Source organism: Chanos chanos, chromosome 5 (assembly GCF_902362185.1).
Source record: "Chanos chanos chromosome 5, fChaCha1.1, whole genome shotgun sequence".
NCBI classification, from domain to species: Eukaryota; Metazoa; Chordata; class Actinopteri; order Gonorynchiformes; family Chanidae; genus Chanos; species Chanos chanos.
In genome coordinates this window covers 50,686,854-50,699,816 of record NC_044499.1, presented here as the reverse complement: position 1 = coordinate 50,699,816, position 12,963 = coordinate 50,686,854, and the positions used below count along the sequence as shown (strand labels likewise).

The 12,963-nt window shown below is 44.5% G+C and overlaps 1 protein-coding gene across 1 annotated transcript in view; it reads left to right on the top strand.

Annotated features, from left to right (window-relative positions):
- The window catches only part of llgl2 (LLGL scribble cell polarity complex component 2), a 27,548-nt gene extending 17,000 nt beyond the window's left edge, over positions 1-10,548 (top strand). Inside the window, exons 12-26 of the mRNA XM_030774288.1 lie at positions 369-436; positions 943-1,096; positions 1,406-1,510; positions 3,113-3,405; positions 4,223-4,370; positions 5,135-5,285; positions 5,824-5,940; positions 6,114-6,280; positions 6,598-6,862; positions 7,572-7,734; positions 7,923-7,951; positions 8,524-8,571; positions 9,145-9,187; positions 9,280-9,341; positions 9,802-10,548. Coding sequence (XP_030630148.1) covers positions 369-436; positions 943-1,096; positions 1,406-1,510; positions 3,113-3,405; positions 4,223-4,370; positions 5,135-5,285; positions 5,824-5,940; positions 6,114-6,280; positions 6,598-6,862; positions 7,572-7,734; positions 7,923-7,951; positions 8,524-8,571; positions 9,145-9,187; positions 9,280-9,341; positions 9,802-9,806 — 1,818 coding nt within the window. The 3' untranslated portion in view covers positions 9,807-10,548. The remainder of the gene's footprint in view (positions 1-368; positions 437-942; positions 1,097-1,405; positions 1,511-3,112; positions 3,406-4,222; positions 4,371-5,134; positions 5,286-5,823; positions 5,941-6,113; positions 6,281-6,597; positions 6,863-7,571; positions 7,735-7,922; positions 7,952-8,523; positions 8,572-9,144; positions 9,188-9,279; positions 9,342-9,801) is intronic.
- The last annotated feature ends 2,415 nt before the right edge of the window (positions 10,549-12,963 follow it).

The following is a 12,963-nucleotide window of genomic DNA, read 5'->3' as shown; positions in this document are numbered from 1 at the left end:
CTGCGCTGTGTGAACCCAGGAAACGTAATGGATTTGCTAAGCATTTTCAGGAATACTTGTCACCCCCTCAAGGGTGAGTTAGTCATCAGTGTGATTCAACAGTCAACAGTGACACAGGTATACACACCAAACGCCCCACGAACAATAACCGTCACCCCAGCCTGTGTGTGAGAGCACAGCCCTCATCAGGACGGTCTGTATGCCAACAGACAGACCAGCTCACTCTCTCTCTTCCTGTCTCTGTGTGTCTCTTTCTCTTTCTCTTTCTCTTTCTCGCTTCCTGTGTGCGTCTCTCTCTCTCTCTCTCTCTCTCTCTCTCTCTCTCTCTTTCGCTATTCCTGCGTGTCTCTCTCTCTCTCTCTCTTTAGCCGTGGCCGATAAACGGAGGCCAGAACCTTGCGCCAGACCCACCCCAGAGAGACCTGCTGCTGACTGGGTCAGTACATCTCTCTGCTCATACCAAAATTCTCTCTCTCACACACACACACACACACACGCACATGCACACAGGCACACACGCGCACACACACACACTTTACAGAGCACGAGCTCAGCTCACAGCTCTAACACACACTCGCTCGTTTCTCAGCGAAGACATAAAAACATCCTGTGGTGGTGATAAAATGATTTTTTTTCATAATGAAACGGCCAGTGGCGGGTCCCGCAGGATGCTCCTGTGTCTCTGTAATGAGTCCTTATCTCCACTCATAATGTTCATTTGTGATTGTTAGTTTTTAAATTTATTTGTTTGCTTGTTTGTTTGTTTGAGGAAACTAACATGCCCCTGGCTGAATAAATGAAGATTTCAAATTCTCGCTCTCTCTCTGTCTCTCTCTGTCTCTCTCTCTCTCTCTCTCTCTCTCTCGGAGAACGAGCCCTTTATTAATATTGTGCATGGTCAAAAGTTGTTTAAAGGTGTCTCTGTCCTGTCCCTCTTCCCAGACATGAAGATGGAACGGTTCGGTTTTGGGACGCGTCGGGGGTGTGTCTCTCACCCATGTACAAACTCAGCACGTCTGGGGTTTTCCTCACAGACGCAGACCCCAACGACAACATGAACCAGGGGGCAGAGGGCGAGTGGCCCCCTTTCCGAAAGGTCTGTCCCAAACCTGGAGCCTTTCAGAGCTTGGCAGGGGGGGTTAATCAGTCCTCCTCCTGGGGAAGCCCAACACATTTAGGATTATGACACTAATCCAACACACTGGAGTTAGGGGGGGGATCCTCAGGACCTGGATTTGCATAGATCTGGAGCAACACACTGCAGGCACCGTGGACCTGTGGGACGAGGATTACCTACCCCCTGCGTGTGTCTTATCACTTATACAGTTACAGTCGGCTGAGAAAATGACCGAATAAACTGACTTGTGTTTGTTTTTGTGTGTGTGTGTGTGTGTGTGTGAGATAGGTGGGCTGTTTTGACCCCTACAGCGATGACCCCAGGCTTGGCATTCAGAAGATCCACCTGTGTAAATACAGCGGGTACCTGACGGTGGCGGGCACAGCAGGACAGGTAACACACACACACACACACACACACACCCACCACATAACCCAACCCCAGAGCAGCATTAAGAGTTTTACATGTACATGTGGCATCTCACATTCAAACTGGCATTCATCTGACATTCCGGGACACAGGCCCAAACGGAGAGACAGCAGTCAAGCCAACATGGTCAAACTGCACTGAATACTTTTAGCACTGTGATTATAAATAAGGGCCCACAGACAAAAAAAACGGTCTGAACGATTTAAAACAAGTGGAAGAGTGTTTTGACGTGTTTAGTTCGTCAGCTGAGGAAAAAAAAAATACTATGGTATTGGGTACGATAGTAGTATGGTATGCTATCAGGTATCTTCAATCACGATATGATTACAGATATTTTTATACAAATATAATTTATTTGTTACACAATTTATGGCCGTGATCAGTGAGTCTGCGTAGACAATGAAGTAACTGGAACCGTTCTCTCCTGTTCGGGGAAGAAAATGTGATCTGTGGTGTGTGTGTGTGTGTGTGTGTGAGCGATTTCCTGATTGTCTCGTAAAGGATCTCCTTTCTGTAGGGTTTTACAGGCCGCTGTTTATAATGGATGAGAGAAGGAGACTCGAACACTCTGATTTTTAATTATCTGTGTTGCTGTGTGTATGTGGGTGTGTGTATGGAAATGGGTGTGTGTGTGTGTGGGTGTGGGTTGTCCTTGTTTGACATTAGAGAAATGTGATGAGTGTGTTGAAAAGGCGGGAGGCTGAGATCAATGGTTTAGCTGTGGGCTGTTGTTTTACTGGGAGATGAAGTGGACCCGCCCACTCATTGAAATCATACTCTTTGTGTTTTTTAAGAGGCTTAACTTTGTTTGTTGGGGAAAAGGGACAAGTCAGTAAATGAAGTATGTCTTACTGACCTGACCCTGAGCGACCCACAGGCTTTCTAGCACATTAACACTGCACAGTAATAATTCCTAATTCCACATGTCCTCATAAAACCAAAAAAAAAAAATTTTGAAGAAGGCTCTGTAGTTTTGATGAATGACTTTATGGACATGACTGCATGACTGAAAACTGAACTGGCCCAACATAAGATGATTTAAAAAACACAACACATTAAACTAATAAATACAACTGAAACATGGGAATGGGGTAAAGGAACAGTTGACCATGTTGAATTGGTGATACTAATGTTTTTGTGCGTGCGTGTGTGTGTGTGCGTGCGTGCGTGTGTGTGTTTGTGCGCTTGTGTGTGTGTGTATGCGTGTCTGCGTGCGTGCGTGTGTGTGTGTGTGTGTGTGTGTATGTGTGTGTGCGTGCGTGTGTGCGTATGCGTGTCTGCGTGTGTGTGTGTGTGTGTCTGCGTGTGTGTGTCTGCGTGTGTGTGTCTGCATGTGTGTGTCTGCGTGTGTGTGTCTGCGTGTGTGTGTGTGCGTGTGTCTGCGTGCGTGTGTGTGTCTGCGTGCGTGTGTGTGTCTGCGTGTGTGTCTGCGTGTGTGTCTGCGTGCGTGTGTGTCTGCGTGCGTGTGTGTCTGCGTGCGTGCGTGTCTGCGTGTGTGCGTGTGCGTGTCTGTGTGCGTGTGCGTGTGTGTGTGTGTGTGTGTGTGCGTGTGCGTGTGTGCGTCAGATCCTGGTGATGGAGCTGAACGATGAGGCGGCAGAGCAGACGGTGGAGCCCACGGTGGTGGACCTGCTGCAGGGGCAGGAGGGGTTCCGCTGGAAGGGTCAGGCCCGTCTGGATGTGCGTGACGAACCCGTGACCTTTCCCCCGGGTTTCCAACCCTTTGCTCTGGTCCAGTGCCAGCCGCCGGCCGTGGTCACGGCCATCGCCCTCCACTCCGAGTGGAAGCTGGTGGCGTTCGGAACCAGTCACGGATTCGGCCTTTACGACTACCAGCAGAAAAACAGCGTACTGGTCAGGTAAACTCAAACTCCCATATCAGGATACTTCAGTGGAAATTAAACTAACAAGACCAAACAAGTTAGTTAGAAGTCAAGTGTGCATGTAAACCATAGGCAGAGAACTCAGTAAACAGTGGAAAGTGGATCTTAGTTTTTAAATGCCCCACGTGCAGGGCCCACATTGTCCTGGTTCTTCCAGGATCCATGATGTGAAGCCACCACTGTTAGAGAAAAACAAAAACTTTACTAGTGAATAAGTGATGTTATAGTCAATCCTATACTCAGGACATTAATTGACCTTCAGTTCACAGCATCCATTTTCATCCATTCAAATTAAATGTATTTTTTTCTAGCTGGCTATGTAACATTTAGACAATGTTTCTGTTTTTGTTTTTGTTTTTCGTTCAGAGTAATTGAACTTGGTCACAGTGCCATGTTTCTATACTCTGCCCATAACTCTGTACTCTGTACATATAATAGCCAAATAAGCTCCATCTGCCAGTTCACATGCCTGGAATCTTTGACTACCACAGCTGTCACTCAAACTCACCATTCCACATCACCCTGGCAACTGTCCCTTAACTACTGTACGCTCAGCTGTCATTTATATTATTCATCACCATGACAACAGCCATTGAATGATACGTTGTATACAGTTGTCTGTGACCTTTGTCTGTGGACTGGACAGTGTATGCACTGTATTGTACATGGTTGTGTTGGCTGCATGCTAAGAGAACATGAATAAGTGCCGTTTTTGCTACAAATGCAAGGCTTTAGTAAAGTGAACGCAGAGCTGCTATAACAGGGGTGTGTGTGTCTGTGTGTGTGTGTGCAGATGTACACTGAACCCTAATGACCAGCTGGCGTTGGAGGGTCCTCTGTCTCGTGTGAAGTCCATAAAGAAATCTCTCCGTCAGTCATTCCGAAGAATCCGCCGCAGCCGCGTGTCCATGCGCAAACATCAGACCAATAACGCCGCCAAGGTGAGTCAGTCAGGGAGGGCCTTAGCGCTTAGTACCACACGCACACACGCACACACACACACACACACACACACACACACACACACACACACACACACACAGAAAGTTCCTATTATTCATTTGCATGAGCCTTGTAGAAGTAAATAGTTACACACATACACACACACACACACACACCTGCACTGTTCTTCTGACACCTGTAATACCAGTTCCTGCTCTGATGCATGTCTTTTCTGAGACAGTGCTTAGACCTCCGACAAAACTCAGGACTCGAGACATTTAGTCATTGATTAAAATTAGAAATATGGACTGTTTTTATGCTCCTAAACACTGATGATGGTCACTGATGACAGCTTCTCTTTCTCCTCCCCTGTTAACACACTCAACACATTCTTTATGGGCTTAAAATGAAATCGTGCTGACACTCACTGTGTCTGCATGTGTGTGTCTGCGTTTGTGTGCGCGTGTGTATGTGTCTGTGTCTGTGTCTGCGTGTGTGTGTGTGTCTGTGTGTGTGTGTGTGTCTGCGTGTGCGTGTGTGTGTGTGTGTGTCTGGGTGCGTGTGTGTGTGCGTGTGTGTGTGCGTGCGTGTCTGTGTCTGTGTCTGCGTGTGTGTCTGCGTGTGTGTGTCTGTCTGCGTGTGTGTGTGTGTGTCTGCGTGTGCGTGTGCGTGTGTGTGTGTGTGAGTCTCTGCACGTCCGTGTGTGTGCGTGTCTGCGTGTGCGTGTGCGTCTGCGTGTGCGTCTCTGCGCGTCCGTGTGTAGTTACAGGAGATAAACGCCCGTCTGGAGGCAGAGGCTCTGCAGGAGATGGAGTTGGCGCCAGTCCAGAGGAAGATCGAGGCTCGTTCTTCAGACGACTCGTTCACCGGACTCGTCCGAACTCTTTACTTTGCCGACACTTTCCTCAGCGACAGTAAGCGACCGCCCTGGTCCAATTAGGGATAGGAACTCAAACACAAAACTTGTGTTTCGTGTCAGAATTATGGAGATCAAGATACTTTTTAATGCAAGCACAGAAACACTGGCATCCATAATTAGCAAGAAAATACTTGCACTTTGAATTATGTAGTACACAGTCGTCAGATGCCTGCTCCCATGTGCTAGGAAACATCTCCTTCCAGCATACATGGGTATTACACTCGCAACTATCAAACCAGACGGTCATTAGAAATGTGCGTAACTCTTCAGCTCCAACCCTTGAGAACCCAGGCTGTTGTAATAATCTGCAATATTGACATATCTATCGTAAAAGACTGAAATACTGATCAAGTGTCAGTAACCCGGATGAGTAATCCCAGATTAATGACTCAATTATTTGATCTCTTAAATTCTCACAACTCGCTGTCTTTGTGGGCGGGGACTATGAATTATTGATTAACGTGCTGGTAATCCCAGATCAGTAATTCAAGTTAATAATCTGAGATTAGTAACCAGGTTATTTGTTGTCATAGGTTCTCACAACTCACCGTCTCTATGGGCGGGGACAAACGGTGGGGCTGTATATGCCTTCATGCTCCGCGTTCCGCCTGTGGAGAGACGCATGGAGGACCAGGTGACTGCACACCCAGGTAAGCACACACACACACACACACACACTTGCACACACTCCTAAAAAATACATACAGTGCTTAAAAGGCACTACGTCACACAAAAGTTATTCAAACTTTTAAATGATCAACTAGCTCAAAACAGGACATCTGATTTTACACTCACCCCTGTTTCTGTCCCCTTGCGTACACAGTAAAAGAGATCCAGCTGATGCACCGTGCTCCAGTGGTGGGGTTGGTAGTGCTGGACGGCCGGGGCGTCCCCCTGCCCGAGCCCCTGGAGGTGGCCCATGACCTGGCCCGCAGTCCCGACATGATAGGAGCACACCACCTGCTCGTCGTCTCGGAGGAACAGTTTAAAGTGAGAGATTCCCAGTCTCTGTGCATTTTAACGCTCCTTATTTTAACTGTCAGCCGGTAACTGGAGGGAAGGGAGAGTAGCCATGTGGATCGTTCTCACTGATTTTATGTAGTGTTTACATCACAGTGACTGATACTCTTTTACAATTTCTTGCCTTGATGTAATATAATGCTTGCGTCACAAAATTCATAGCTTCTGCTAATGTTCATGTATGCCTGTTCCACACATGATGTCAGCGAAAAGACTATTTTTTTTTTTTAATCTCATTGCTAATCTCTAATCTCTGTGTGTGTGTGTGTGTGTGTGTGTGCGCGTAGCTTTTCACATTGCCAAAAGTGAGCAGTAAGACAAAGCTGAAGTTGACAGCGACGGACGGCTCTCGTGTCCGGCGTGTGGGTGTGGCCTGGTTCGGCAGCGTCAGAGTGGAGGATTACGGGGAGAATAACCTGGTGATTTTAACCAATCAGGGCGACTTGCATGTCATTTCCATGCCTGCCCTTAAGATGCAGATTCACTACCCCTGTATTCGCAAGGAGGATGTCAGTGGTATCGCATCCTGTGTGTTCACCAAGCATGGCCAGGGTAAGACTGTCACGCGCAATCAGACAGTCATACACACATACACACTCACCGACATGGTCTCATACACACACTCACAGACACTTATTCTCATAAGTATACCCCACAGTCCTGTCCCACTCATAAACAACCACCACCATCATGTGGTCTGATATTCACGAGTGTGCTGGTCACATACACATGCTCACTCTGTATCACACTCTGTCTTCTCAGTATTCAGTCTCCTCTTTTTTTGAATGCTGGCATTGATGCTCAGGCGTCTCCTGAGTGTGGACGTATCCAAGTCCTGTTGTAACCTGCGGTGTCCCTCAAGGGTCTGTTCTAGAGCCGGTTTTGTTTTCTGTGTACATGCCACCTCTGGGCGATGACCTATCCCCTCAGACGATCTAGGGGTAAAACATTATGAACCTGTGGTTATTTACAAAGTTTCATCAGTTTGAGTTTAGGAATCTTTGGAAGATCCATTATTTTTACAGAAGACTTCTACTTGAATTTTAATTCATGTTTTTCTGTTGTTGTTTTCTATGCTGTATTTCATGAACCCCTTTTTCTTCAGGTTTTTCTGTGCTCTTAATTTGAAAAACGCCATGTAAATAAATAACATTTGTTTCTTCACTTTATGTTATTTTATGTGGCATCCAGTTATAGTTGTATTGACCCACACTAATGGATGCTCCCCTAATCTGAGTTTTTTTTTTCCCCCTTCTGGCAGGATTTTACCTTATCTCTCCGTCTGAGTTTGAGCGTTTCTCATTGTCCGCACGCTGGTTGGTTGAGCCCCGCTGTCTGGTGGAGGCTCCGCCCAGGACTCACAGCTCCTCCCACCCAGACCACACCCACAGAGATCAGCCGGATGGAGCAGCCACAGAGCACAGGTGAGTGCACCTGCTGACAGCTGTATGTGTAAACCCAGGAAGAAAAAAGAAAATGGACAGATTTTGGTTGTAAAAAGTGAAACAGTTCTTTTGGAAAAAGCAGTTGTAATGTCCTCTCATATAATATGATCTACTGTTTGTGTGTGTGTGTGTGTGTGTGTGTGTTTGTGTGTGTGTGTGTTTTGCAGGATCTGCCGTGAGGATACTGAAGAATTTGGTGAGACGACAACAGCAGTGCTGTTTTGTCTTTACTAAACCACACCTGCATTAATGCTACATCAACTGCTTCACAGAATATGAAAAAACAAATGGCATCCCATTCTGTAGTCGTTGTTCATGTTATCAGGCCTTTTGTTTGATAATTGCCTTCCCTTATTACACAGCCTAACCGCTGCCAATAATAAGGACCTGCTTCTCAGACAAGCATTAAGATTAATTTCATATGAAATAACATTATGCTTGGAAGCACCGCACTTCCAATACAAACAAGGACCAGTGATCTTACATATCAAATTTGTCAATATGGGTTCTGATCTAGGATCAGCTTATAGCTTTCTTAAGCCCAATAAATGCAGTTGTTTGGCTCAAGCCCAGCTGATCCTAGACCAGTACTCTAGGACACTTAATACATATTGGATTTGTCCTAATGCTTGGCTGGAAAACCAGTCCCGTATGTTTTGATGTGTGTACGACCTGTTTGACCACCGTGCCTGTCCTGTGAAACATCGCTTGGCTTTTGACAGCTTGTGCCGAACTGACCTGACCAGCCGTGTGCTTGTGTTTTTCCAGAGAATTCCGCTAGACAAGTAATGGAGCATGCTTTGCTGAACGATGAGCGTGAGTATAGCAGTTAGCTATTAGCGTCCTGAGAGAGAAAGGGAAAAAAAAAAAAGGAAAAAAAAAAAGAAAAACGAGATAGGCATCGAATGAATAAAGGAACGGCGAGTTAACAGGACTACTGATTATTCTAGACATGCTGAACAGTCACGAGTGAGCAGAAGCAGTGTGTTGTGTGTTGTGTGTTGTGTGTTGTGTGTGTGTGTGTGTGTGTGTGTGTGTGTGTGATAGTTGCTGTGTTGAGAGAGAAGAAACAGAGCACTGAGGTCTTTGAGCCCTGTTTGTCTGCTGCTATATGACTACATCTCGAATGGTCATCTCTCTCGCTGCATGATCAGTAACAAACTTACATGTCTGTCTGTGTGCTGCACACACCCTCATACATTCAACATTCTCTGTGCATCTGAAAACGTGGACACGGTTTTATTTATTTGTTTGTTTGTTTGTTTGTTTATGTAAATGTGTTTGTGTTTATCAGTGCTGTTGTGTACCCGTTTGAGTGGTTCATGATTAGAACTGACTAATGGCAGTTATAACTGTTGTATTCATTTGAATGTGTTTCCTCTAACATAGAGGTGCTTCAGGAGATCCAGAAGTCTCTAGAAGGTGATCAGACGTGAGTATCTGTGCTGTTCAGGCTCTGATTAGGGGTCCGTGTCTGTGAGAAAGTCTGTGATTGGCTAAACGGTGACTGTGTTTGTTTTAAAGGGTATTGCTGGAAAACAATATGAAGACCAAACCCTCAGTGGGCCAAGTGTTGAGTAATGGAGGTGGGTGTCTTGTCTGTCTGTTTGTTTTCACTGTGAGATGTAGGTCAGTTACATTTTCTCTGCTCTTAGTAACAAATTAATTTGGAATAAACTTGAGTCAGATTGGAATACACACCTCTTAGTCTCTCTCTTTTTCACATACACACTTACGTGTGTGTGTGTGTGTGTGTAAACAATTTTTTTTTACTATTTCATTTTAAACACTTCACCTACACACATAATATGGGAGGTTAATGTAAGCTCGAGGCCTCGTGTCTGGAGGGTTTCTGCTGTGTGAAGTCTGTGCTAAATGAGGCATGTAACCCTGAGGTTGCTCCAGAGATGTTTGACCTCTGACATAGGAAGTAGACAAATAACAGTGCCAGGGAGAGAGAGAGAATAACAGCTGTCACTCTGACTACAAGCGTCAGTTAACAGCTAAATGAACAGAGATGTAAACGGATCTCTCTCCCTATCCCAGATTGAGCCACATCCTCTCCACGTCTCGTCCAGGCTGGAGTTTGACCAGCCCTCTGGCTTTTAGGACACACCTGTACACTACAGCTGGTGCCACTACTGAACACTGTTAGCCCTGCTCCTGCACAGAGAAGGCTCTCACCCTGTGCTACCGTGAGGAGAGAGAAAGAGAGAGAGAGAGAGAGAAAGAGGGACCACCATCTGTGCCTGCTAAGACCAACCACTGTATCACCACTCATTCACTGACACGCCATCAAATTCCATCTCTCTGCCATCTCCTGCCTTCCAGCTGAGCTGACACGCCCTCTTTGTAATCTCCACCCTCCTTTTGTAGGGGGTGGGAGGAGCTTCACAAGGGGGGCGTGTCAGTGGAAATTTCTTTCTTTTTTTTTTTTTTTTGTCTTCTTTTTTTAATATTTAATTTTACATGTGTAATATTTCTATACAGAAATTTGAAGACCTCAAACTTAGAAAAAAATAATGAAAACAAGACACGGACAGTTAATTACACAAGGGAAGTAAATACTCAATCTTTTTTGTTGATTTGTTTGTTTGGTTTTTTTTTGGACAATTCTGACGACTCTGGGTATTTTGACCAGGCAACAATTGAGGACTTTTTATACTGAGAAGAGTTGCCGTTGAACCACGTAGATAGTGAAACACCCAGCTGAGTTTATTTGTTTGTTTGTTTGTTTGCTCCCCCACCCTTACAACAGCATTAGTATTACCTTTGTGGTCCCGTCCCCCCCCCCCCCCCCCCCCCCGTCCAACAGAATGGAGAGAAGAGAGACAAAAGTTCTGACTTTGTTATAGGTACTTTTCCACTACTGTAGCACATATGCTGTAGCTTTTAGGGGGTACAACTTTCAATGGGGCTCAATTTTAAGTTTTTTTTTTATGTCAACTTTTTTATGCCAATTATTAGCAATGTAATTTAGGATTGTAATTTTTTTTTTTTTTTTTTTAAAATACTGTAGTAAAATGGTTAATATATATGTAAATGGAAATAATCTGTACCAGTTATAATGGTGGTGTTTGTTTTTAAAAAGGGGAGTTTTTCTGATCCGAGGAAATATTTTGGTACTGTCTCTTGAAATGCTGGTATTTTAGCATTTTTGAGGGGGGTGTCTAGATTATATTTTTGTAGTGAACCAATCACTTATGAGAACTCTAATTATTGTTTGTATCTTCAACACTACAGACTTCTAAGTAAAAAAAATTTTTCACATGACTCCTGTCTCTGTTATATTTATGATCCAATTGGTCTTTACGTTCAGTCACGTAAGATAAACCCTGTCTACACTTCGTGTGGTGCTATGTCTTTTTAAACGATTTTGTGAGAACACACATGTGAGTTTGCATATGAACACAACACACGGTCCATAACCAAACATCACTGACCGTAACCAATAACCATAACATCCATAACCAAACATCACTGACCGTCACGGAGAGAATCTGTGAGCTACTCATCTCTTATTGAAAAATTTAAATTTCACACAAATGACACACACATTCCGCGTGACTTAGTCACTCATTCTGTTTGATCGAGTGCGGTCCTTATTTGGTAAATCTCTGATTATAGAAACATATGTATTCTGCAAATGCTCAGAATCACACGACGACTACACGTTGAAAATACAGACAGACAGGCAGATGTATTGATGGGAAGATTAACTGAGATACAGTTGAGGTATAACAAATCAGGTGATGAGAATACTTTGGGTCAAATTCATGAACGTGATCTGCCTTTCAGTTATAGTCTATATAAAATAACGTATCCACAGATTGGTGCAGTGGAGATATTTTACTGGTATTGCACAATTCCACAAAAGCAGCTGCACAGAGTGAAGGCTTCTGCAATTTCCGTTCAGCTGTCGTTCGCCAGCGAGTTTGAGAGCCACTCCCGAACTCTTAAGTGTATTCGATGTTTCAAAAGCGGTTTATGAGGAGGATTATGCCCATTTGAGCTCAGAGGTGGATCGCGTTGAGATCAGTTGTCATACACGATCGGCCAAGGGTTGACTCATACATTATTAAACACCGCTTTGTTCCCTAATTGCCTCGCCACGAACTCTTTGGCGACATATGACGCCGGCGCACGGAGAATCTCTAGAAAAGGCTTTCTGTCTAACGTATCATTTAGACTGTAAATGACCTCTAATAAGACCGTGTTTATCATCAGTTAGCGCCATGATAATTGCACAGTGACACGAAAGGCTAATGTGACTTTCACGTGATATAGAACGTGTTTGCCTTTTTTGAGTTGTCATTTTTAACAGGTGTAGCATAAACGTTTGTGGATATGCTTATTAACGTGTGGTTTATTAAAGGTTCATTAAGTTTAACATAATGAGGAGTGGCCTAGACCTGGATTTTAATACACTCGACTTTCTCATAGTACCTCATACCGATTTCATTCGATTCCACTCGATTTTACTCCGATTCGCCCATTTTATCAGAAATTTATGGGGTGTGTACAATCTGCTGTATTTAGTATTTGTTTGATATATAAATTGCTATTCCCCTTTGGTCTGTGTTTTTATAATTCACTTAAAAAAAAATCAGTTGGACGAGATCAGAAAAAGCTACCCTGATTAAACCACACTGTCATATCTGATCAGTGATCAGCCAGCGGGGCTCAGTTGAAACGACTACTGTTAATATCTTGCTGTCATTGTATATCTTCGAGAGTCTACTCGTGACACTGTGCCTGTTTATCTGGAGTGCTGTAAGACATATTGGCTCTGCAGAGGTTCACAGGTAACCTACTCATTCAAGATGTTTACAGTAATTAGTGATGATATGTGTTCACTTTCATACACCCTCCAGGTTTTGAAAGGACCCACTTCTTCTTGGGTGTATGACTTTGAGAAAACCTTTTCGAACTCTCCCAGAGGGAGGAGGGAACTGAATATGTGGACTCTTTTGGGAAGACTGATGGAATTTCTCTCTCTCTCTCTCTCTTTCGCTCTCTCTCTCTCTCTCTTTCTCTCTCATGTGTCACCACCTATTGTGAATCTCTCAATACTGCCTCTCACCTTTCCAGAGCCTGTTTACCTGCTGCCAATATGAAAGGCTATGTAACTGTATGGGCAGCCGTGCAAAGCTGAATTATTCACAAGCAGTCTTGAGTGTGTGTGGGTGTGTATATAAATGCATGAAT